General features: G+C 33.2%; 3 protein-coding genes across 3 annotated transcripts; 1 reads left to right on the top strand and 2 right to left on the bottom strand.

Moving 5' to 3' along the window:
* Positions 1 to 1,980: 1,980 nt before the first annotated feature.
* On the top strand, positions 1,981 to 7,946 carry LOC113392099 (chitooligosaccharidolytic beta-N-acetylglucosaminidase-like). Its single transcript, XM_064219352.1, has 9 exons — positions 1,981 to 2,058; positions 2,528 to 2,700; positions 2,992 to 3,203; positions 3,820 to 4,125; positions 4,306 to 4,432; positions 5,701 to 7,044; positions 7,113 to 7,213; positions 7,327 to 7,444; positions 7,829 to 7,946. Exons 1-9 carry the CDS (start codon positions 1,981 to 1,983, stop codon positions 7,920 to 7,922), a joined length of 2,553 nt encoding a protein of 850 aa, XP_064075422.1. The 3' UTR covers positions 7,923 to 7,946.
* Positions 7,947 to 8,296: 350 nt separating this feature from the next.
* On the bottom strand, positions 8,297 to 14,899 carry LOC113392104 (proton-coupled amino acid transporter-like protein pathetic). Its single transcript, XM_064219351.1, has 9 exons — positions 14,885 to 14,899; positions 13,902 to 14,014; positions 12,858 to 13,002; positions 12,314 to 12,444; positions 10,862 to 11,097; positions 9,871 to 10,071; positions 9,630 to 9,735; positions 9,018 to 9,234; positions 8,297 to 8,598 (listed from the first exon to the last, which is right to left on the bottom strand). The coding sequence occupies exons 1-9, from the start codon at positions 14,897 to 14,899 to the stop codon at positions 8,401 to 8,403; spliced, it is 1,362 nt and encodes a 453-aa protein (XP_064075421.1). The 3' UTR covers positions 8,297 to 8,400.
* A 2,111-nt stretch (positions 14,900 to 17,010) lies between these two features.
* Positions 17,011 to 25,573, bottom strand: LOC113392098 (proton-coupled amino acid transporter-like protein pathetic). Its single transcript, XM_064219308.1, has 10 exons — positions 25,475 to 25,573; positions 25,385 to 25,402; positions 23,829 to 23,944; positions 22,537 to 22,681; positions 22,005 to 22,135; positions 21,153 to 21,388; positions 20,357 to 20,557; positions 19,953 to 20,058; positions 19,081 to 19,297; positions 17,011 to 17,329 (listed from the first exon to the last, which is right to left on the bottom strand). The coding sequence occupies exons 1-10, from the start codon at positions 25,487 to 25,489 to the stop codon at positions 17,132 to 17,134; spliced, it is 1,383 nt and encodes a 460-aa protein (XP_064075378.1). The 5' UTR covers positions 25,490 to 25,573; the 3' UTR covers positions 17,011 to 17,131.
* Between the last annotated feature and the right edge of the window lie 353 nt (positions 25,574 to 25,926).

Here is a 25,926-nt window from a genome sequence, read left to right as displayed (position 1 = left end):
ACACTAATGTAACAACAAGTTTAGGTACCGTGATGTCCGGAACTCATTATTAAAAAAGTTATGACACCATACCATTGATATGTTACTATGATATGTTTACTTTCACAGATCAAGAGTTGCTTAATAATAAATATATGAAAATTTAGAATAAAGGATTTAAATCTGTGATGTATGTTTAAGATCTACAATGCCACATCGGCCTCATTCCCATTGAGAATGTTTTTCTTTTTATATGTCAGGTGGCAAACGAGCGAGAGGTTCACCTGATGGGAAGTGACTACTATTAAATGACAATGTTGTCAAATGGAACGATGGAATAGATGGATGGATTTCTTCGAGCTAGCTGACTGCTATTGCGTTGGAAGATTGACCAGGTCTTGTAGAGAGGTTGTAGTGTACCTGTCACTGTCAGCCCTGCTATCTCTATTCGATTACCTTAATAGGCCACTCCGAGATAAATCCTTAATTTTTATTTACGAAATTTATCACAATTTTTCGGTTTGTCTTCTAAACAGAAGAAGGGTCGGTAAGCCAGCCTGGTGACAGGATTGTTCCTGAGATTACATATTGAACCTCATAATAAATATACTTATAGTGTAAGAGGAAATGACCTTAACTCGCACATAGATTATTTGCCAATCATAACAGCAAAGTAATCCATATTTTTATTATACTTTAAATTCGAGCAAATCTGATAGATAAAAATAGTACTGTAAATCCATCGCACTCTCAGCCGACTCGTGTATGTCATGAAAATAGAATGTATTTTATACTTATTTTGAAGGTTAATTCAAACAAGATTTCTTGACCTTTTATTTTTAGATATAATAAAATAACAGGGCCGTTTTCGGAATTAAATATTTTCTCCATAAAGATCATTTACGAAGAGATTATCATGCATTATTAATTGGTTTGGTTATTCTGATATCAAATAGGTAGGCAGCCTGGCCAATGGGTTTCCTGATGGTAACTCACCACCGCTAATAAAGAACACTATGTGGAATACGTATACGTATACGTTATATCTGTAAAAACATACCCGCTACCCCATATAACAATACCTATTCATTTAATTCACTAATCCGAACGAAGCCGGGTTAGCAACTAGTCTTAGTATAAACATAGGGAACTTAGACACTAGGACAATAATATTAATTGCTTATGCATAGATTCTATGGTTTATATAGCTATACAAATGTTTAGAACCGTTTTAAACTAACCGCATAATATTGTAAAGTTTAAATACAAACATAAACGATGTATATAAAAATGCACTTAGCGGTTGGGGTTTTATTATTTATTATCTATTGGTGCATTATGTCTATATACATATATGTAAATTAAAATGTATATATGTGTGGTCAAATATATGAGCCGAGTTGGCCCTGTCGTTAGAACGCGTGCATCTTAACCGATGATTTCGGGTTCAAACCCAGGCAGGCACCACTGAATTTTCATGTGCTTAAATTGTGTTTATAATTCATCTCGTGCTCGGCGTTGAAGGAAAACATCGTGAGGAAACCTGCATTTGTCTAATTTTAAAGAAATTCAGCCACATGTGTATTCCACCAAACCGCATTGGAGCAGCGTGGTCGAATATGCTTCAAACCGTTACTTGGCGTCGCAAAAAAGTAGCCACGGCGCTGCGGTATTGTTGAAAGATCGTTTATGTACAATCATCACATAAATCAAAGTCAAAAATAATTTAAATACAATTGTATTTGCTTATTCATGAACAAAATTATATTACCAGTTCTAGCACTTAGAATTAAATAATAGCTAGAAAATCTTACATTTAGAAGATGACAAAACTTTTCAGTCAATGTTTATACTTTATATATTGAGAACATGCGTGACATTGGCAGAATATTGAGCACTTTTGTAGCAAAGACACATTACATAAAAAAAAAAATCGTTTGACTTATAATGTCGTAGGGATTTTATACGCTGTGATACTGTCAAAAAAAGTATACAGCCAACATGAGTGATGATGAATCATGTTCTGATTGCTACTTAGAGAGTATTGAGAAAAAATGGAACCAAATATTGTTAAATTGGGTATGTCTGACGTCCTTTCCATTTCAGTCAAAAGAGATGAGGATTATAAAAATGGCCATTAAATGCCCAATTTGTGTCAAATCGAAAATTCGATTATCAATTTCAATGAGATTCACATTAAGAACTTATTTTATTACATACTATGTATACTGATATATGTTTTGCCCCATTTACCCATTTCTTAAATTTAAATTTCTAACCCTATGATTAGGTTGAAGAAATCATCATCAAGCGAGAACAGCGCTTTATTAAAACGTGTTTTTGTACAATAAGAATGGAAACTATTGAATTTTGTAAAGCATTTTAATTGTTACAAATTAAATACGACCTAAAGTGTGTTTATCATCACCAGCCATAGCCTTCCGTATCCTCACTGTGCTAACCAACTGCCTCGATTTACTTCAAGCGTCTGATTCTGCACAATAGTGTTGTAAAAGAAAATATTAATAATAGTTTCTCTATAATTTAGGTTACCAAATGCATTTCATATACAGATGTACAAGAATTAAGCTCCAACGTATTTATGAGCATCATTGACAAATATAGATACGATATAAGCATTGATGAACTAGATAAACTCCCGTTACATTCGGATGATATAGATTTTTTTATCAAGAACAAATTTCCTATATTGAGACTGTGGTAATTTTTTGTAATAATAGTTATAATTTTTAATATTTTATTTCATTATTTGAATAAACATTAATATCTAACCTATATATAATATTTGTTTTACGTTTTTTTTTTTTAATAATTATAAAATAATAAAGACAAAAATATCCGCTGATTTTCTTTCGCCGGTTCTTCTCCAGTCAATGTATTTTCTTTTCCAAACCGACGGTAGTGTTCAACTTGACAATCAATAAGGAAGTTGATTCGATTACGTTCATTAAATATAAAAGATAAAGGATAATAATAATACCAAATCAACAGGACACTTTTTAAAGAAAATTATTATGAAAGAAAGTCATACATATTGACTTCATTGCTTTTATACTATTTCTGTATAAATTCGCAACACGGTAAAGTCGATGCTGATATTTGCGAAAATCTTTCAAAAGAAGAACAAGCGATAATATTAAATTTCTGCGAAAATTTAACGGAGATGGAAGTTACTATTAATAATATTGAAAGAGCTATAAAAGGTAAAATAGTTCTATATTTTTCGAAATTGGTAGATACACGCGTGCTAGCAAATGGACCAGGTAATTTTAAAATAGTACAACCCCTAGTCATTGGCAAAAAATCAAGCAATTCTGACAACCTGTGAATTGTGTGAATTACTTGGTAGTAGGGCTTCGTGTAAGCCCGCCTGGGTAGGTACCACCCACTCATCAGATATTCTACCGCCAAACAGCAGTACTCAGTACTGTTGTGTTCCGGTTTGAAGCGTAAGTGAGCCAGTGAAATTCAGGCACAAGGGACATAACATCTTAGTTCCCAAGATTGGTGGCGCATTGGCGATATAAGGAATTTTTTCAGCGCCATTGTCTATGGGCGGTGGTGACCACTTACCATTAGGTGGCCCATATGCTTGTCCGTCAAGATATGCCATAAAAAAAATAAGACATGTCTCTTATACTTGTAATTACGCACGAAATTTACTCAGCGGTAGAGTGTTGATACCTACCTAAAACGCCATACACAAAGACCATACAAAAATAAATAAATCTTAAAATCTATATTGTGATAAATATATTTTTTTATTTCAAAATGTAAAACATAAAGTTGAAGATTATTAAATATTAAAAATATTTGTAGGTGCATGTAAAACATCCACTAAAGTAGAGAAGGCTGGTAAATGGATACAAGAAGCAAATGAAAATGAATCAGAGCTCGAAGATTCTAGTAGTGTATCATTGTATGATCGAAAGAAAGTTCAAATACTGAAATTTAAATACTCTTCAATAACTGTTCTGCCATCAGTAGTAAATGATACGTCTTTGTCGAAATCTTCTTTAGAAAGATTCACAGATGAGTCTGATTTTAAAGTTGGATATTTGGGAACTAAGTTGGACAGAGAAAATATAGTTTCAACGGCTGAAAGAAATACAACAGAGGAGCAAGGCAATTAATTTAAATAATAAACCCAGTAATGAGCGTTACGTTCACGGTATTCATAATTTTTATCCAATCGTAGCTTCTATGAAAGTGTTCGTTTCTATAGATCTGCGTAGTTCTTTTTATTTCTTAAGTCTAGTTTTGCGTAACGAATTTTGTCTTAATATGTATCTTTTTTAATAAAAGGTTCAGATCACCAGTTCTGTCAGTCGAACTGCTCTTGTACTAAATGCACTTCCGTTGGCCAATGCTGTGGTGACCCAGGTAGCACTAAGGAATTCTGCGACAATATTCCAAAGACTACTACGTTCAAGTAAGCCGCAAGATGCTTTCTTAGCCGCAAATGTTTTGCTAACGCTTAATCTAAATGTAATCGGTAAACCCTAATCGAGCAAGATTATCAGCGTAGAACTTTTAACGTGGGCTTTAAAATAAAAAAATCAAGGTATTGCTTCACCTGGCAAATTATGATAGGTCATAATATAGTAGACCCTAGACAATTTCTAATATTACCTTTAACTTTATAACTGATCATATTGCTGATAAGTATTTTACTACTAGATCTCCTCTTAAAAGAAAAATATCTTTGCGTATATTAATTAATATATTTACTTTATTCGCGTCAATGTTTCTTGACATATCTAGATAACGAAGGTGTGCCTCTACTACGTTAAATTATTGTGGCGTGCATTAGTAGTGAGTGCTGATTGAGCAGACAAGTTGACAGTATGCGTAAGAAGGCTAGACTAAAGACAGCAAATAAGCCAAAGGTCCAGTCATTATAAACAAAAAACAAGCCGAGAAATGCAAATGAAACGAGAAGGCTGATTTTTGGATATGGTGTAGGAGAGGCTTAGAAGAGGTTTAGCTTAACTAATCGTCGACCTTGATTTCCTAAATGTGTTCGCCAACATCTTGAAAATGAGGTGATATTTCGTTTTTTTGCGTAACTCAGCTATGCGTCGTGATACTGAATTATGATTATATAGATACATTTAGTTGGTTAATTTACGTTCTACAATTTAGGTTTTTTCATTCAATCAATTTTTAAAAATGGAGGGCTACAATAACTTATTAAGCTTTTCAAATCTCCTCCCACAACATATCCAAAAATCAGCCTTCTCGTTTCATTTGCATTTAAAAAGGTCTATAATGACTGGACTACTACTGATTTTATCACAACGCCGATCAATTTACGAGCGTGGAAGCGCCCTCGTAAGTGAATAAATCTATGCATCCTTGTATATGAATCTATATAATTTAATCGAAAACATTTATAGCAATTCCAATATGACAAAAAGTTTCAAGTAAATCTGCATGTGTCATTTTTATATACCAAAATGATGAACAGTTTTTTTTTTCAGGAAAAGTGTTAAGTGGCGATGTTTTATAATATTCGGTTCTATATCTTTATTGGTATTAATAATAATAATTTCCGCTATACCAGTTTGGTGGATAAAAAATGTTAGATCGTTACATACTAGGAGAACACTTAAATTGAAAAGGTATGATTTTTTAAAAGATAATATTAGATGTTATTGTTTATTAATATAACTTTCTTTAAAATCTTTATACATTCTATAGCTATCGAGAGAATTTTGGCTGGACGTGGATTTGTCAAAATAACTTCTGCCAAAGAGTATTTAATTCAGCTTCCAATGTAACTACGTACTCTTCTATAAGTCGCTGTACATTATTATGCACTGGTTTACCGCTGTGGCCTTACCCGATTGGCTATACATATTACAATAAAACTATCATCACTATATCGACAAAGAAACTTGAATATAAATTTAAATCTGTACCATCCACGGCAGTTCAAGAATACTTATCTGATGGTTTCAATTTATTCTTAAAATATCTGATTAGGCTTGAAAAAAGTAAACAGAGAAATGTTAATGTTGATTCTAAAGTTAAAAAAATGAATATACAAATCGATATTGAAAGTGATTCCGACCCAAGATTACGTTTAAACACCGACGAAACGTATTCGCTAAAGGTTGAAACAATTGAAGATCAAGTTTTCATTAAAATCAGTTCCGAATCGTTTTGTGGCGCACGTCATGGACTTGAAACATTGAGTCAGCTGATTCTGTTAGATCAAAGTACAGGTCACTTGATAACTCTCTCAAATATCATTATAAAAGATGGCCCTACGTTTAAGTACAGAGGCGTCATGGTAGATACTGCAAGAAATTTTATTCCAACAATCGATTTAATGAGAACCATTGATGCAATGGCAAGTTGTAAATTAAATACTTTTCATTGGCGAATATCGGATGTTACCAGTTTTCCTTTATATTTAGAAAAAGTGCCCGAGTTAAATAATTATGGACCTTACGATAAATCAATGGTTTATACGAGAGACGATGTCAAATTTTTGGTGAAAAGAGCTGGCGTACGAGGTATTCGTATTTTAATAGAAGTTGCTGCACCAGGTCCAGTTGGAAGACCTTGGTCTTGGTTACCTGAAACAACTTGTGCAAGAAGAAATAGTAATTTGACGTGCGAAAATATTCTCTGTTTAAGATTGTCTATGCGAGAGTCAGTTTTTAATATACTCCAAACGATTTATTCGGAAATTATTAAACTGACACACGTAGATGATGTGTTTCATTTGAGCGACAGTCTGTTTTCATTTACCAATTGCTACAACTTAATAGATGACAGAGAAGGTTTTTTGGATAAAGCGCTAATCCATCTAAAGATGGCAAATAAAGGTTTCCTTCCAAGGTTACCTATAATATGGTACACCGCTCATTTAAACAGAGACTACGAAGCCAAGACCTGGAATAGACTCGGCGTTCAATTGAGTAATTGGGATCCAAATTTATCCAAAGATAATTTAAATAAATTTAGGGTTATACATTCATCTAAATGGGATTTATCTTGTGAAATGATAAAGCAAAGATGCTCTAAGTACAGGTGAGAGACGATTACAATATTAGCCAAATTACTTTTGCTTAGAATTATGTTTATTTGTCTATTTTAAGGTCTTGGCAACAAATGTACGCATGGACATCTTGGCGTAATATAGATGCATTTACTGTTGAGGGTGGCGAATCTATTTTATGGACCGATATAGTTGATGCCAGTATGTCTTCGTCATTATAGCTACTCTTTTAATGTTTATTCTCTCAGCCATTTGAATGGACAAGATCACTGGATAAGCTGATAATATGTTTTTATCATATAATTTATGTCTAGGTAGTTTAGATTACCATTTATGGCCGCGTGCAGCAGCAGTTGCAGAACGTTTGTGGTCAGACGTTATTGACAATTCAAGTGCCAACAAATTTGTATATTTGCGTTTAGATTTACAAAGGTACTTAGTCTATACTATCTATACTAATATTATAATGTGAAAGTAACTCTGTCTCTCTATCTGTCGCTGCTTAACTGGCTAACCAATGAACCGAATTTGACGAAATTTGGTATGAAGCAAACTTTAATTCCAAGAAAGGACAGGCTACTTTTCTTGCCTGACATATGACAACCAACCCGACACTTGACATATGATAACTAGTAAATAATAAAACAGCTTATTAAAATCCATTCAATACAATACACTATGTAGTTTTTATAAACTTAACCTTTGCTAAATCTTTCAACTATTTCCTTTAACGATTTTTTATATTATGTCATTAGTTCTATTACTTTTCATGAGAACAATGTATAAAAAAATATTATAATTGAAATTTGTGTACAGGTCACGAATGCTACTCCACGGTATAAAGACTCAACCAATTTGGCCAGCTTGGTGCAGTAACAACCCGAACACTTGCCTTAAAAAAGTTCACTAATTATTTGGAACAACATACGCCTTTAACTAGACTATTAATTATCTAATGTAATGTATGTGTTTGAAATATGGAAATGATATTATTTAAATTGTATTTGTACACTAAAATCTATCGGCTTTACCTAAAAAATTTGTTTGGGGTTTGATTAGTAAAACAATCTTTTTGAATTTGAGCAATTCTTTTGAATGTGAAGTTAATGATGACAAAGAGAAAAATCAGTGTTACTAACTAAATAAGGCTTATAAGCCGTAGTTTTTTATAAAATTACTTTTAATATTGTGTAATCTGCAGTAATTGTTTCATTATTAAATATAATTTTGTGGAAAGAAATTTATTTTGATATTTAAATAAAATCAAGTCACATTTATTAAGAAAAACACAAAAATTTACACATTAAATGTTGAGATTACAAAATTACATATAAAAATTAAGTAATAACGATAATTACAATTCTTATCATGATATGAAGAAACAATATTTAGAAGGACTCCTTTATAAGGCCTTTGACGTTAGTATACGTGCCGACGACACACAGAGTGAGACCAAATGTAACAATCAGGATAAACCTCCAAAACCTCCACATCATGAAACCTAGACCGGGATCAGTCCAATCCAGGCACAGCTCAATGAAGGCTGGATAGATGAAGCCCATATTGGAAATACAGAAAGAACCCAGCTGAAAATTTCAATTAGTCGTACGTAATTAGAAATTAAATTAAAAGAGGGATTTCTTTATTTTAATTTTTACAAAATTGTCATTGCACAAACAAACAGGTAACAAGGACTCAGTCGTGCTTTACCTTTAATCTTCCTATGGACACACATAACAAACCTCTTTTTAGTACTATATTTTTTTACTACGTATATATTAGATTTAAAGCAGGCGTTAGAACTTAAAGCCCAAATCGCTTAGTATTTTCAAATGTCAAAAACTTTATTAACTGTATCACACCAAAAGAAGATCAGAACAGAAATGTATGCATTTAAAGCCAGTCATTTGGACTTATCTAATAACGCTAGTATGACAATGATGAAAAAACAGGAGAATAAGGTACTGGTTAAACTTCTGGAAAACATACTGTAAATAAATCTTACCACCCCAATAAATTTGGATACATTAGGAAACGTGGTAGCTATACACGTTATGCCACAAATAAATATGGCTCTGTATATTCGTTCCCATAGCCAATATTTCGAAGGATCATATTTATTCTTGATATAATACCACATAAGGTCAAATGGGAACCAAAAATTCAAAGCAAACGTCACGTATATCATGAAGCCGAGGAGTAATTTCAGTGCTATTGGAAACCTGAAGAATTAAATAATGATAAACGCATAATATACAAATAATAATAAATTCATAAAGGCACCGTTCAAACAAGTACACATAGTTTAAAAGATTTTGTTCTTAAATTATAATATGATATAAAATAACAGCTTCTGTTGGACCAGAGCTCTCTAATTTTTGGAGTAGAAGCTTGGAGTTTATTCCATCACGCTGTTCGAATGTAGGTTAGTAGAGCATTGATCATAAGATCAACACTAATTAAGAACACGAAAATCAGCGGTTTCAGCGTTTTAACACGCACACTAGCCTTTGTTCAAAAAAAATTTTTTTTTTGAATATTTGATTTTTTTAATGTTTTCGAAATTGCATTTTATGTGTGTAAAGAGTTTTATGTAATGAGATAACATTGTACTTACGGTTCTAATGGAAAATTAAGTGTAACGGGCGATTTGGACATTTCTCCAAAACCCCAATAACCGAAGAAACCGATGGTAACGACGATGCTTACAACGATAGACATGCCTATGAACATATATAATAATTATCAACAATAAATCATTTTGAAGAAGCGTTTATTATTACATTATCATAAACCAATAAACATAGTTCCAATATACTTTACTCTATAGTCACAATATTTTATCAACGTATACGTACCTCCAAATAACGCACGACCCATGTTCCTCGGCTCTTCCATATTGTTCTCCACGGCCATCACCGCACCTAGACCTTCCATACTGAATATACATACGCCCATGAATTCAAAGAGGCCCGCAACAGTTTTGAATACAGGCATATCTAAAGGACTTGTTTCTGCTACCTTCGATGCATAGTGCACTGTTGCACATGCAACGGTAACTAAAAAAAAAAAGAACGAGAGTTGCCACGAGAAACCTGATTGGAAATAAGGCGCTTTCGCCTTATATTATGTATTAAATAACAGAAGATATTCGTTAAGAAGAGTTATCGAATGATTCTGAGAAAGTAACTAGTAACCTACCTGATACAATCGGCTAATATTTAGGCTATGGGCGGTGGTGACCGCTCGCCATCAGGTAGCCGATTTGTCCGTCCGCAAAAAAACGTCCATAGCCGGTATACGAGATAGTATATACGCAATAGACCTAATACATACTCGGATTTTATAAATAGGTATGAGAGCATTCGTGGTGGTACCACAATTATTCGTAGTATATCATTTATAGGTCAATGATCTTAATATTAGAAGTCAAAATTTCCAAATCAACATTCAAATTTTATACTTATTATTATTACATTACATAAGCAGCCTGTAAATTTCCCACTGCTGGGCTATGGCCTCCTCTCCCTTTGAGGAGAATGTTTGAAGCATATTCCACCACGCTGCTCCAATGCGGGTTGGTGGAATACACATGTGGCAGAATTTCGTTGAAATTAGACACATGCAGGTTTCCTCACGATGTTTTCCTTCACCGCCGAGCACGAGATGAATTATAAACACAAATTAAGCACATGAAAATTCAGTGGTGCCTGCCTGGGTTTGAACCCGAAATCATCGGTTAAGATGCACGTGTTCTAACCACTGGGCCATATCGGCTCTAATATATTATATCTTATATTTTATTCATAATACATGGATATTAATTTTAGTCCAAATAAAAGTACTTACATATAATAAAATCTGCTACTATGGAGAATGGTGCGAGGTACTTCAAAGAAGTGATCATGCCAAGTAGTGTACATGGTACAACGAGGCAAATTATGTACACCCTGAGAGGAGGGTTGCCTTCCAAAGAGACTTCATTCGTCCCCTCCACGAGCTGCTTAATAGTACGTGCCATCATGATCTGGTAGACGCAACAAGAACCGAAGAGATTGAAGCAGATGGTAAAGTCGACGAGGTACCTGTATATTGCAATTTGTAAATGTTGCGTTAAATCTATATACTTCAAAGAATTATTAAAATCAATATCAAAATATACTATTTTCAAGTAGGCTTTTACAAGCACTTTTGAATCGTCATTTAACAAACTATATTAACTAAAGCTACCACCGGTTGGGAATGTAGATTCTACCGTGAAGAACCGGCAAGAAACTCAGTAGTCACCTTTTTCAACATTTAAAAACACAGTCATGTTAGTTAAATACAATTATATATGTATTTAATATGTCGTACATTAACTCCACGCTTTTTTATCATCTGTATAATCTTGTATCGAATAATATGCCTTCTTTACCAATGTATTTTTTACAAATGATTTGAATTTATAAAACGACAAAGTTAAAACGGAGATAGTTATCTATACTATAATAGATGCGAAAGTAACTCTGGCTGTCTGTCCGTCTCTGTAACGCTGACCCACTGAATCGAATTTGATGAAATTTGGTATAAAGTAATCTTGAAACCCAAGGAGGCTACTTTTTTATACCCAAAACCTAAGATCGCAGCACAAAGCCCCACGTGAAAAAAACTAGTACACAATAATTTTACCAAGTGTCTGTTTAACAACTGATTAATTGACGAATTATGCTGCGTTTAGATCCATAAATAACTTTGACTGTGTAGGACATTATAAAGGGAGATTATCCAACTACTACGATATATTATGGTGCATGACTTTTGCACTTTCTAAGGCACGTTGTAGAAACATTACCAATTTTCAAACTCACGATTATCACTGAGAATTTCTTGACAGAAAACTCCAGGATCATATTTATCGTAATTTAAAGAATGCCTTTAATTTATATTTATTATTATTATTTATATTATATTTATATTTAATTTATATTATATGTATATACATTATACCTGATAACGAGCCGAGATGGCCGAATGGTTAGAACGCGTGCATCTTAACCGATGTTTACGGGTTCGAACCCAGGCAAGCACCGCTGAATTTTCATGTGCTTAATTTGTGTTTATAATTCATCTCGTGCTCGGCGGTGAAGGATAACATCTTGAGGATACCTGCATGTGTCTAATTTCAACGAAATTCTGCCACATGTGTATGCACCAACCCGCATTGGAGCAGCGTGGTGGAATATGCTTCAAACCTTCTCCTCAAGGGGAGAGGAGGCAGCAGTGGGAAATTTACAGGCTGTTATTGTAATGTAATTATACCTGAAACATTTGCTATATTTCCTTATGCTGACAAACGGCCCTGTCTCCAGTGTAGCCTCAGCAAGATCGGGGTAACTCATTTGTGGTACTTGTACTCTTCCATAAATCCGTTGTGCCGAATGAGCGATCATCTAGATAAAACTTTTACGTCACTCATCTAAATTATAAACTATTTTCTATAATATGCCAATAATTTTAGCGTATTAGTACGAATACAGGTGCTAAGGAATATAAACTATTTAAAACATCTCCATCGGTTAAAACGTGGATGGAATTAAATTTCGGTCTTCGGATAGAGTATCGTCTAATATTTGGGTCTAGGAAAACTAAATAAATAACATACGTCATTTTCTAATGGATAATTTTTACTTCTATTTCAAATATATAGGCTTACAAATAGGTTACACAGTGGAAAGTTTTCTCTACAACACATAAACATTAGCATTGTAAGATATATTAACCATTGCTAATACGCCACCAACTTTGGGATCCCTTGTAAAAATGATTGTTTTATGATTATAAAATATCATAAGTATTTACTCACGTACATAGCGTAGCTGATACAAAATCCAAAAACAATAGTCAAAACAAAAGAAGTCCACAGTCCGCACATTTTGTATGACTCGTGAATGGCTACCACTCCGCCACCCAGACAGCTCTTCGCGAGGTTACCAATGGTTTCAATTAAACTGAAGCATGAGAAACAATATCAATTTCAAATCTTGACGACCTCCGTGGTCGAGTAGTGTGTACACCGGTTTTCATTGGTACGCCACTCCGAGATCCCGGGTTCGATTCCCGGCCGAGACGATGTAGAAAAAGTTCATTAGTTTTCTATTTTATCTTGGGTCTGGGTGTTTGTGGTACCGTCGTTACTTCTGATTTCCATAACACAAGTGCTTAGCTACTTACATTGGGATCAGACTAATGTATGTGATGTTGTCCAATATTTATTTATTTAAATTGTAAATTTTCATTAACTCTATTAAATTCTTTACTTAGCTAAAAGGATAAAAAGTTGACCATGAGCTGGTATATAAGCCAACGAGAGTTCATGTGTGTTTATGGTACCATGAAATTTTCTGCAACACTTTAATTCTTGGCTAAGGCCTCCTCTCTTTTGAAGGATAAATTTTGGAGGCTTTTTCACAACGCTGGTTCAATATGGTTTGGTGGACACGTATGACGATAGACACATGCACGTTTATTTACTTCACGATATATTCATTTATCGCCGAGCATGCACATGAAAATTCAGTCAGTTCTTATCGGTAGAATCTAAATTTCGAACCGGTGGTGGCTTTAAGTTTAATAACGATTCAAAAGTGTTTGTAAAGTACTACTTGAATAATCTAGATTTCGATTTGATTGGTTTTCACCGAACTTTTATACGCAGTCTTAGATTCAAGTTGAATTAACATAGTTAGTATCTGTATCATCTATCTTAGCGATCATAAAATTACGATGTTTAAACTGACCACAGAATTTTTACTATTAATATTACAAAGGTCAAACATATTAGCCATTTAAACTATTAAAAGTTAGTGCAAGAGAAGACTATTTTAAATACGTTGGATAAATTTTATACTTAGTCTTTTTTCTGCCTGGTGGTCTAGCTGCTTTAAAGTCATAGTTTCTAGCAGCTTCTCCAGTCGCTTTTATTACATATTTGTGATGACCAGTGCGATGGGGAGAACGACTCTGTTGCAATATAATTATAACATATTATAATGTGAATGAAAAATCAAAAGTAATTTTAAATGTTGTTGGGGGGATTAGTTATGCAGTGTTATGTCTTCCTCTTCTTTCAAATGTCAAATCAATGGTGACAGAAAATGAGATACAGTATTTATCTAAACCGCTAAGCAATATTAATCTTATTAATATTATAAATGCGAAAGTTTGTATGGATTTTACTCAACCACGCCAAAACGAACTGATTGGATAGTAATTTGGAACAGAGGTACATATATATATATAGATAGATAGATAGATAGAAAACAGGCTAATTTTAATACGTCCTCCAGCGCCAACGCGGGCGGTACTCGTAACTATTAAGGTGAATAATAATGAACATGCTTTAAACACAAAAAAATATCGATGAAAATTAAAAAAACAACACATTATTACCAAATAGCATTCTCTTTTAGCCAACTCTCTTTTCGAATATAAGTATTTTTAAAATGAATTGTACTTCTTATGCAATATTCCTAAATCTACACTAATATTATAAATGTGAAAGTAACTCTGTCTGTCTGTCGCTCTTTCACAGCCAAACCAACGAACGTAATTTCATGAAATTTGGTATGAAGTTTCCTTGAAATTCCAAGGAAAGACATAGGTTACTTTTTTGCCTGACACATGTCAACCAACCCCGAAAACGCGAGCGAAACCGCGGGCGACGACTAGTAAATAATCATTTGCAATAAGGATGCTCATTATCGTCATTTCTCGAAACGCCTAAAATATATGCTGGAGTTTTACAGTATCAAAATTCCTTTAGCCTCGGTCTATGAGGCTCGCTTATCTAAAAACGAACATTTCTTAGTTATAGAAACAATCACAACTCACAGACGAGCGACTCATTTTGTATATAACGGTATTTTATTATCGTTATTTAAATCGACGGTGCAGACACTTATACGCGAAATAACAGAGCAAAAACATGTTTTTTTCATCAATGAAACATTAGGAATGGTACATTGAATTGGTTTATTAAATTTGACAGAGTCATACAGATATTGTTATATTTTCGACCAGTTATAAGATGTTCTAAATATAGGAAAGAGATGACACATCTCTAAATAAATTAATCACTTATCTGTGACATACTGTAGTGATTTGAAATACTACCATGATATCACTGTTCTTGCTTGATTCAGATAATAATATACCTTTAATTTAATTGTTTTTTTGGATAGCCGAGATGGCCCAGTGGTTAGAATGCGTGCATCTTAACCGATGATTTTGGGTTCGAACCCAGAATTTTCATGTGCTTAATTTGTGTTTATAATTCAACTCGTGCTCGGCGGTGAAGGAAAACATCGTCTGTAAACCTGCATGTGTCTAATTTCAACGAAATTCTCCCGCATTTGATATTTGGAGCAGCTTGGTGGAATAAGCTCCAAAACCTTCTCCTCAAAGGGAGAGGAGGCCTTAGCCTAGCAATGGGAAATTTACAGGCTGTTAATGTAATGTAAAATGTGATTTTTTTTTTAAGGAAGACAGATCAGTAATTATTCATGGTTTTCTTTGCCCAGATCCATAATAGTATAATCCATAGTATAATTAAAAGAGCATATTAATGCTAGATAAATTAATTAATTTTGATTGGTGGAAAAGAGTAACTATAAAATTTTTTGATTGTTCTTCTAGAGAGAAGACTATATAGTCTACATTGCAAACTATAGGTTATATATCAAAATAAGTTGTTCTTAATTCAAATTAATTACAAGTAGAGAATCTATTGTTTCATGAAATAAAAAAAAACTAAACTAGGACAAAATGCACCTCTTGTAAGATTAGGTAGAACTTATAATAAATACTCAGTCACTTGACATTTTCGGGGATTCCATAAATAAATACAGAAAAATTGTTATGGAATTAATTTTAGAATCTTAATTACAAAACAAATTATTGTAAGTATGCTAGTTTAAGATATCAATGAAAAATGTATTTAAAGTTATTATTATTATTAAATTTAATATTGAATATATTAATTAATTAAAATTTTTAAGTTATTACTATTTATTAATTCTCTTCATTTTTTATTGATATTATTTTATTTTGTTGTATGTTATTAACGTGATCAATTATACTAAGAGCGGGCCCTTCTGTCACGAGTATTATATTATACTCACTAGAGGGTCCCAACCTTTATTTGCTATGTACAACTTGATAAAGAATAAACTATTTTCATTTAAAAAATTATATGACTGAACTTGTTAATTATAATATTTATTGCTTTATTTAATCTAGTTAGTAGTTAATCTCTAGTATTTTAGTATTATAAAATTTATTTTAGTAAAAAATATACCTGTGTATTGTTGTGGCCGTCTTAAAGAGTCGCACGCTTTACATTTAGTATAAATATGTTTTTATTTATAAAAATGTGTGAGTGTAGTGACTGCTGATGGTCCTTAATAAATAAATAAATAAATGATTTTTGATCTGTGTCTCAATAAAAGCGTGTATGTTTTAAAACACTGAACTAGTAGTTTAATACAAACCGCTCGTAGCCCTAGTATAATTCAATATTGTATCAGGACTCTAGCGCTCATAAGAACATATTTCAAAAAACAACATTTTTGATATTTAGATTGATTAATAGTTTAACTTTACACTCGATGTGCCGCCAACAATGAGGTATAAGATGTTCTATATCTGTAATTACACTGTCTAGTACACCACAATTACTTGTATAACTGTTTTTTAATAGAATGAATAGCTATTATCTTGTACCAGACAGGCCTGCACAAAGCCCTGTCAGTTTTCATCTTTGCAAAGTATTTTTACTGAGGAATGTGAATTTTGTAAACATCACACAAATTTTCCGCCCCAAAAAACCCGACGAAGTAATTGCAATCACACGAAAACTTATACAAAATGTTCATAATTTTTAACAAAAACATTTATTATTCATAAACAAAAAATTATAAACAAAAACAATATATATACAAACTCAACTATAACAACAATATTAAAAAAATATACAAGTATTACTATCGACTCGGCTTACACGTTTGTCCACACTAAAGTTCTAAACTCGGTATCGTTACTGGAAATTTTCAAAAAGCTTTTAAACGCGACGCAAAATCATCAAAATACTTCTGCAATAAGTTCTTTAGCGTTGCTGTATGTACCGACGATGCAGAGGATAGTACCGAATATTAATATCGCGACGAACTTCCACAGTCTCCACATCATGAAACCAAGACCTGGATCGACCCAGTCCAGGTTCAGTTCGATAAACGCTGGATATATGAAGCCCATATTTGATAGACAGAAGGATCCAAGCTGGAAAGAAAATAGAAGATAAGTTTTTTGGGTGTAGAATGTTGAGATGGCACAGCCGGTAATATAATTATGCGGAGCTTCACTAAAGGATTCCAATCTGAATGTATATCTACTTGGTGCTTTTCTCATCAACTGATCAATTTTTCTGAGCAGACGATCATTGATGGACAGTAGTTATGAATTATTGAAGTGATAACTCATGGGAGGTTGAAGCTTCGTTGCGTAACGCGTTACGGCGCCAGTCTGTTTTGCTTCCCATTCGGTTACGCATGTCGCAAAGGCAGCGGTAGGCAGGCAAAAATGATACTTTGTACATACTCAAAGTTCTAATGTTACATAAATTAGAATTTTGTGACGTCAAGAATTGTAACTAAAAAAAATATTTTATAATAAAAAAAAGAGTTTTTATTAATGTGAAAATAACCTTTCCTTACAATATCATATTAGTATACATAAAATTAAGTAATATCCTAAGCTTTATAAGTTAAACTATTTCAATATTAAAAAGTTCAACTTAGATTAGTTTAAGTAATCAGTTCTGTCGGGCGTCCCGAGACGCACATTTTTTATTTATGGCCTTAAGGAGTAAGCAAATAACTTAAAGGGAAATTAAACAAATACCCAAAAAAAAAGACTTGTCAGTATTTATTACTTGGTGGTGAGGCTTTGCTTAAGCCATTTTGAGTAGATACCACACAGTCATCGTATTCTACCGCTAAATAACGGTACTTAGTATTATAATCCGATATCCGTATGACGTATCTGTATGCACGAATATACGAGGGAAAAAAGGGACGTATCCATTACATTTTTTCTTTTGAATATAACTTTAGAAGAAAAGACAGCAATGAAATACAATTAAATTCCATTTTAATTAATTTCCATTTTTTTATAATAAATTTATTCTAGCGAATTACCAATATCAGTAAAATGGTATAAATTAAACTGTCTTTGTAATGAAATCAGACATCAAAAGTTTGTTTTATGATCATGAGAACTTTTAACAGCGTTATAGTTATAACGTATTAATAAAAACAGACGTATTTGCGGATCTAGGCATGATCTATTTTCGTATCCGTATCCGCAGATATAATTTTAAACAATCCGGCACATCACTAGTACTTAGCATTCTTATTTATTGACTTGCGGATGTAGCGGTTCCGTGTTGTGTCATGGAGCTGACAGTTAAGTTATCATGTGTTAATAATTAATTATGTTAGACACGGGAAAATGATTAATTGGTATAGGATATAACATGTTCTGGAGGTCAAATTACATTCAGCAATGGGTTCAACTGCTATGATGCAAAATCGTCACAGTTTTGTTGGTCGAAAGTTTAGATTTAAATTATATTGTTGTTGTTCATGTCGGCTATTTTCGACTGTATCTCGTGCTGTCCAGCCATTGTTGTATCTTATTTTTAATTTAATTTAGGTTATTTTAATGTGTCTGCATATTTTTAATCTAGGCAAATTAAGTTTGCATTAACACTACGATGACGACTTCTATTTTTTCTTGCAATCCGGCACCAGAGAGTTTAGGTACAGGTTCCATAGTTCATTTCGATGATATAACGGGGAAAGATATATAGAAAAATCTTTATGGACCCTGTCAAGTATAGCGCAAAATCAGGAGATAAGAAGCTTTAGTAATAATATTGTTTTAATCCATGAAACTAGGTAAGCGAATCTATTTCTAGTCGAATTATTTTTTAAATAAGGAATTCTCAACATCTTAAATTTAACTCTCACCAATCCAATAAACTTGGTCACGGCTGGAAATATGACAGCGATCACCGTGATGATGAACACAAATAATCCTCTGTACACTCGCTCCCAAAACCAGTACTTCGACGGGTCATACTTCTGTTTGATGTAATACCAGACTAGTTCAAATGGAACCCAGAAGTTTAGTGCGAACGTTACATAAATCATTAAAGCCATCATTACTTTTAGAGCTATTGGGAATCTGTGAATCATAATAACAATAAAATATCGTTTTAATCTCTTCCTAAAGTCACAAGCTCATCACATTATACCGGCACACAGCATTGTCTGCGTGGGTAGAACCCACTATAATCTACCGCAAAACAGCAATACTTTATATCGTTCAAGTTTGAAGAGTGAGAGAGCCAGTTTAACTCTACAGGCACGAGGAACATAACATCTTTGTTGTCGTAATTTTTTTATTTTTATTTGAAATAGGAGAAGTAAACAGACAGACTAGCATTAGATGTAAGGAATAAGCCACCTGATGGTGGCCACCGTAAAAAGATTAACCATCACATAAATCGCCAAGGTACCATCAACCTTGAGAACTGAGAGTTTGTCAATTATGCCTTTAGTTATACTGTTATTATTAGTCTAATATTGATTATGGACTAAAACACGTGAGTCTCAAGGGTTGAATTGAAGAACCGCTGAATTTTCACGTGTTCAATTAGTCTTCATAATTAAATTGCCGCTCACTGTTATAGGAAAATATCGTCAGGAAAACTGTTACACGTGTATCCATATATACGATTGGAGCAGCGTGCTTGATTATTCAAACTTTCTCCTTTAGAGATGTCTTGACTCAATAAAAAGTAACTTACAGGCTGTTATTGAAAAAAAAAAACACTTACGGCTCTAAAGGAAAGTTCAGGGTGACTGGTGACTTCGATTTCTCACCAAAACCCCAGTAGCCAAAGAATCCAACGGTTAGTACAATACTAATCACAATGGACATCCCTATAAAATATATCATCACATAACAATAAATTACTATTAATATAATACTATAATAATATTCATAAAACTTATACTAGGAAATACAGCGTGTTTCTAAACTGCGACGAGCCGTTTAACCCGCTGTAAATTTAATGTTAAAAAATAATTTTAATCTTTAATCTTAACTGAAGATGCTAATATGTAAGTATGTACGTTTCTTTAGGAAATCTGCATGTGTTGGATGAAAATCGCCCACATTTGTATACACCGATTATAAAGAAGAGGAAGCATTAGCCTATCCAAACATTTTGCTACAAACCTCCAGCTAATACAATGGGGATCTTCTTAGGCTCTTCCATGGAATTTTCAATCGCTAAAGTTACACCGACCCCTTCCATACTAAACACACAAACTCCTACAAACTCGAACAGACCAGCGAACGTTTTGAAAATTGGAAATTCTAAAGGCGTCATTTCAGCTGATTTCACAGCGTAGTACACTGTTGCTCCTGCTACTGTCACTAAAATATAAATCAAAAGAGTTTTTATTCGAATTATTCTTTTACAAAAAACAAAATTCAGAACGCATGTTCTTTTTCTAAAATCATAAAATTATTCATATGAATTAAAGTGTAAAGGTATTATTTATAATGCCAATGAGATATCAGTCTTAGATTATCTGTATTATTGGCTCATCAGTCATGACATCGATCATGTAAATGGCAATGGCGTTACTGAATTAGATCTATACTGTTAGGCGGATTTATTAAACCAACTTAAGAAAACTTACAACTTTGTGTTATCTATACTAATATTATAAATGCGAATGTAACTGTCTGTCTGTTACTATTTTACGGCCAAACCACAGAACCGAATTCGATGAAATTTGGTATAAAGCAAGTTTTTTTCAGGCCTTACATTTGACGCCTGATCCCTATAATCCCTATAAAGCGAAGCCGCAAGCAGCAACTTGTATTATTATGTCATAATATCGACATACTTATTTTAATGATAGTTTATTTTATTTCCTTAACCTGACACTTCTAAAGCTACAATCGTTTTCTGAATTTAAATTCACAGCAATCAAAATATACGACGTAACATAAATCATCTTACCAATAAAGAAATCAGCTACAATTGAGAACGGCGCCAGATATTTGAGAGTGGTTATCATACAGATAAGAACGCATGGGATTAACAGCATCGCGATATACGCCCTCAAAGGTGGATTGCCCCCTGTGGATATGTCATCCGTCCCCTCGACCAGCTGCTTGATGGTTCGGGAGATCATAATCTGATATACGCAGCAGGAACCGAACAGATCCACACATATTGTGAAGTCTACAGCGTACCTGGATTTTGTAAAATTTTCATTGGTAAGATTTAGATAAGATTTCTTAAATTTACGTTCAAAGACGAACATTTTTTTTCTTTGGAACAGGTAGACGGACGGAAAAATGGGACACATTATAGTAAGTGGTCACCACCGCCCATAGAAATTGGCGCTGTATGAAATATTAACCATTCCTTACATCGCCAATGTGCCACCAACCTTGGAAGTTAAGATTTTATACCCCTTATGAATGCAAATGCATTATTGTTTGATTACAGCAATAAGTATTGTTGTTTGGCGGTTGAATATCTGATGAGCGAGTGGTACCTACCCAGAAGGGCTTGCTTAAAGCCCTACAACCAAGTAAATAAAGTAAGTTCGCATATGATTGTACTACATTAATGAATCTATTGTTTTTATTCATTTCTATACGCAACCTGATCGGTGTTTTAAATACACTGCAAGAAAAAAAAATTGGTTGATTTAAACGCCTAGTCATTTATTTATTAGCTCTTATCTATATTGGTTTCCGGTCGACCGAACCGACGACGTCAGAATCTACATCCCTTCGAAATAGCAGTTCCTGCGTGAGATTACTGAGGAATTTAGGACTTGGTTTTTCGAATAGCACCTACCTAAAACATTTGCTGTACTTTCTGAGATTAACGAAGGGACTAGTCTCCAAAGCCGCCTGAGCCAAGTCCGGATAGGACATAGCGGGCACTTGCACCCGACCGTAGATCTTTTGAGCTGACCTCGCGAGAATCTGGAATGAATATTAAAGATTTTCCTGATTTTTATTACGACAAATAATATTAAGAACCCTACCTTTATATGTATCGTAACTCACCGTAATCACGTGCGAAAGTGACCACTCGCCATCCAATCGCTTATCAGTATGTCACAAATAACACATATGTACTTTGTTATAAATATAAAATGTGAATTGTGACGATACATGTATATGAAATCTATTTAGCAATATTTTTGTTAGGTGATTTTGCTATTAAATTCTGTAAGGCTAATAATTATGATGTAACAGTTGAACATCAGAGACAATTTAGATAACTAATTTATTACAATTTATGTTTTTCCTTTGTTATTATTTGATAAGTTGAACCAAGACCTTCGGCTTCAAGTTCAGTTAATGAAACCACGTCAACTCACAAGCATGCAATAGCTGACGAAGGCTCCCAGCACCACAGTGAGTACGACAGACGTCCATAGTCCACATTGTTTATAAGATTCGTGTATCGCGACGACACCACCGCCCAGGCAACTCTTGACGAGATGGCCGATCGATTCAATTACGCTGAAATCATGAATAATATTATACTTGTTTATTTAAAAACAGTACTTGCAAAGAGCAAGCTGTCAATGTCGATACATCATTTCTAATTCGACACAATGTACCTCCCCCCCAAACAACAACGTCGAGCCGCGGTCTCATAGAAGACAACCTAAGGATGGACCTCATTCAAAGTTTGGGAAAGCTCAAATTCCAAGGTTAAGTCCCCCACTCCCGGTGTCGTCGTAAAGAGCATTGGAGTCAACAGAATTTATACAATCATTAAAAGGACGATTGGGACATTTTGCAGAGCGGCTGTTTGATCGCTGCTCATGATGTACCAATTCCGGTATTCTTTTAAATTATTGCGTTATTAATAAGTTGTTATTATTCTAAATTAAAATAAAGTGTACAATTGTTACAATATCTTATTAAATCAATGTCGGATAACGACCCCATAAGTTTTAGTGTATTTTTCATTTGTATGTATGTATATTTCGGTGTATCATGTATATTTCGGTGTATCACCGAGACCGACCAAATACACTATTGAAACTGTACAGTCCGAGGGACCACAACTGTAAAATAAATTACCAAAGGAAACCTCTAATGAAAACAGATTTATGAAATTCATGAAAAAAAAAACAATCTTGTAAAGATCACTTTGGTTACATTTTTGTGTATTATCGCAATACTTACCGTATATAATTTCATAAGTCACTACAAATTAATATTGTAAAAACTAACATATATTTATGTCTACGCCTTTGTTTTTTTTTTGAGAAAATAAACTCTTACCACCATAAAAGTTAGTAACAACGTGGCACGCTGTGCTTCCATGTTTTGAGTGAATCCTTTTTCTATGATTAGATAGGCAAACGGGCAAGGCTTCTGATTTTAAGTGGTCACCGTCGATAGACATTGACACCAGACACCAAACTTATGAACTAAGTTATTAAGTCCTTTACGCCTGTAGTTGCACTGACGCACTCACCCTTCAAACCGGAACACAACAATTCTGATTACTGCTGTTGGCCCGTAGAATATCCGATGAGTGGATGGTACCTACCCAGACGGGCTTGCACAAAGCCATACCATCAAGTGTCTTGTTTAAACAATTATTCTTTGTATAAAAATATTTAAATTAAAAAATGAATGTAAATCGATATACTTAGTTCTCTTGCCAGGGGGTCGAGCGCTCAGGAAATCGTAAGCCTTGGCAGCATCACCGGTCGCTTTTATTTCGTATTTATGGTGACCACGTCGAAAATTCCTTCCGTCATTGGTCTTTAATAAAATACAATGTAATATAATAAAATCAAATAATAAAGTCAGGTAATACGAACACGAAGTAAATTGTGATTGGTTTAAATAAGTGGAGTTAATACTTGTTGACCTCCAGGCAGGATATATTACATACATATTTAATTGTATTTAAGTAACACGACTGTTTTTATTCTGACTGTTTCTATTTTTCGCATCTATTATAGTATAGATAACTATCTCCGTTTTAACTTTGCCGTTTTATAAATTCAAATCATTTGTAAAAAATACATTGGTAAAGAAGGCATAATATTCGATACAAGATTATACAGATGATAAAAAAGCGTGGAGTTAATGTACGATATATTAAATACATATATAATTGTATTCAACTAACATGACTGTATTTTTAAATGTTGAAAAAGAGTAACTACTGAGTTTCTCGTCGGTTCTTCTCGGTAGAATCTACATTCCGAACCGGCGGTAGCTTCACTTAATATAGTTTGTTAAATGACGATTCAAAAGTGCTTGTAAAAAGGCTGCTCGAATAAATTATATTCCGATTTTTTTTTTTTTTTTTAATTTCAATGAATGAAGTTTATTAAATCGTATGTTAAAATAAAACTAACGTATAAATATGAACGCGTTTAAAGTTATACTTCTTCGTAGTACGAGTTTGATAGTTAATCATAAAGAAAATTTCTTCCATACATTTAAGTATAAGTTTAAATCTATCGAATCTACGTAGTCATCATTTGACGTAATGTCCGTTTTCTATTAAATTATACTCTCAACGCACCTAAAGAAGTTCAAATTCTTAATATGCGTGGTGATGTATTCCATGTCTTCAACGTATAATTTATATTAATATTAAAGAATAAGAAGAGGTAAAATTTAGAGGTAAAGAGGTAAGTATGATAAGTATGTAGGTAAAGAGGTAAAGTGTTTGTTTTTAAGGAGAAGAAGCTCTAGAACAAAGATCGAATTGAAAGAAAAAATACTGGTAAATTGTTTACATTATTCCTAAATGCTACATGGCATAAATTATATTTAAGAATATCATATGATTTTATTTATTAAACAAATTTAATTCGTACAAAGCCGGAATAGATCGCTAAATACTTGTGTAAATATCTTTATGATATCATTTGATGGGCCAATATAATTATTAATGAAATTGTTGAAGTCAAATATTTCTATTATTTGAATAAGATTATATCTCCGTAAATAAGTAAAAAAAAAAATCGTAAATAGACAACATTTTGGTAGAAAATTAAATATTTTAGAAAATTTTAAAATCGTCTGCGGGATTGACTTTGCCTCAATGCCGTCGAATCTTTGAAATGATTTGCTATAATTTTTTTGTTTATTGAATTTGATTTAATTAAATAAATTGACTTACAAAATTTGTATTTCTGACAATTTACGAATTATTGAATTTACGTTACAAAGATAAGACCTTACCTCGCTTAGGCGTCCATCCTAAAAGAAAAAAAAAATCGTGTAATTTTAATAAATAAATATATATAAATATTTAATTAAAATTATACTAACGGGCGTCCGAACCATTATATTTTACATAACCAATGTATATTTTGAATGCACACAAATTTTATTAACAGTGATTTGAAAAACGCAAATGGTTAATGAGATTTAGTGTTGACACAATCGTGACATTAATTTTAAGGTAAAGAAGAAATAAAGGATCATTTTTGAAAGAAGAAAAGCGTGGAGTTTTTATTGAAATTATATAAAAAAAAAAAAAAATCTTATATAAGAAAATGTATTTTTTATAAATTAATTAATAAATAAATTAGAGTGAGCCCTAGTGAAAGTAATTAAAATATGTAAATCGTAACCGATGATTCCGTAGTCGAACCCAGGCACAAATGAATTTTTATCTCGTGCTCGGCGGTGAAGTTAAATATCGTGAGGAAACCTGCACGTGGTTGGTGAAAATTTACTATGCCATATTGTAGCCATAGAGCAGCGCGGTGCAGTAGCCG

Source organism: Vanessa tameamea, chromosome 27, assembly GCF_037043105.1.
Source record: "Vanessa tameamea isolate UH-Manoa-2023 chromosome 27, ilVanTame1 primary haplotype, whole genome shotgun sequence".
Classification (NCBI taxonomy): domain Eukaryota; kingdom Metazoa; phylum Arthropoda; class Insecta; order Lepidoptera; family Nymphalidae; genus Vanessa; species Vanessa tameamea.
The sequence above is the reverse complement of the archived record's forward strand: the minus strand, read 5'-3'. Positions and strand labels throughout refer to the sequence as shown.

What these genes read in the sequence shown, in the direction of transcription:
- LOC113392104 (XM_064219351.1), bottom strand. An exon ending in GTATCAGCTACGCTATGTAC is followed by an intron (nt 12,445 to 12,857) that starts GTGAGTAAATAC and finishes AGTTTTATCTAG; the next exon opens with ATGATCGCTCATTCGGCACA. An exon ending in TATCCAAATTTATTGGGGTG is followed by an intron (nt 8,599 to 9,017) that starts GTAAGATTTATT and finishes TGAAATTTTCAG; the next exon opens with CTGGGTTCTTTCTGTATTTC.
- LOC113392098 (XM_064219308.1), bottom strand. An exon ending in TCGTCAGCTATTGCATGCTT is followed by an intron (nt 22,136 to 22,536) that starts GTGAGTTGACGT and finishes TATTCATTCCAG; the next exon opens with ATTCTCGCGAGGTCAGCTCA. An exon ending in AAGTACAGCAAATGTTTTAG is followed by an intron (nt 21,389 to 22,004) that starts GTAGGTGCTATT and finishes TACAAAATCCAG; the next exon opens with GTACGCTGTAGACTTCACAA.
- LOC113392099 (XM_064219352.1), top strand. Translation starts at nt 1,981, where the DNA reads ATGAGTGATGATGAATCATGTTCTGATTGCTACTTAGAGAGTATTGAG. An exon ending in CAAAGATGCTCTAAGTACAG is followed by an intron (nt 7,045 to 7,112) that starts GTGAGAGACGAT and finishes GTCTATTTTAAG; the next exon opens with GTCTTGGCAACAAATGTACG. An exon ending in GACCGATATAGTTGATGCCA is followed by an intron (nt 7,214 to 7,326) that starts GTATGTCTTCGT and finishes ATTTATGTCTAG; the next exon opens with GTAGTTTAGATTACCATTTA.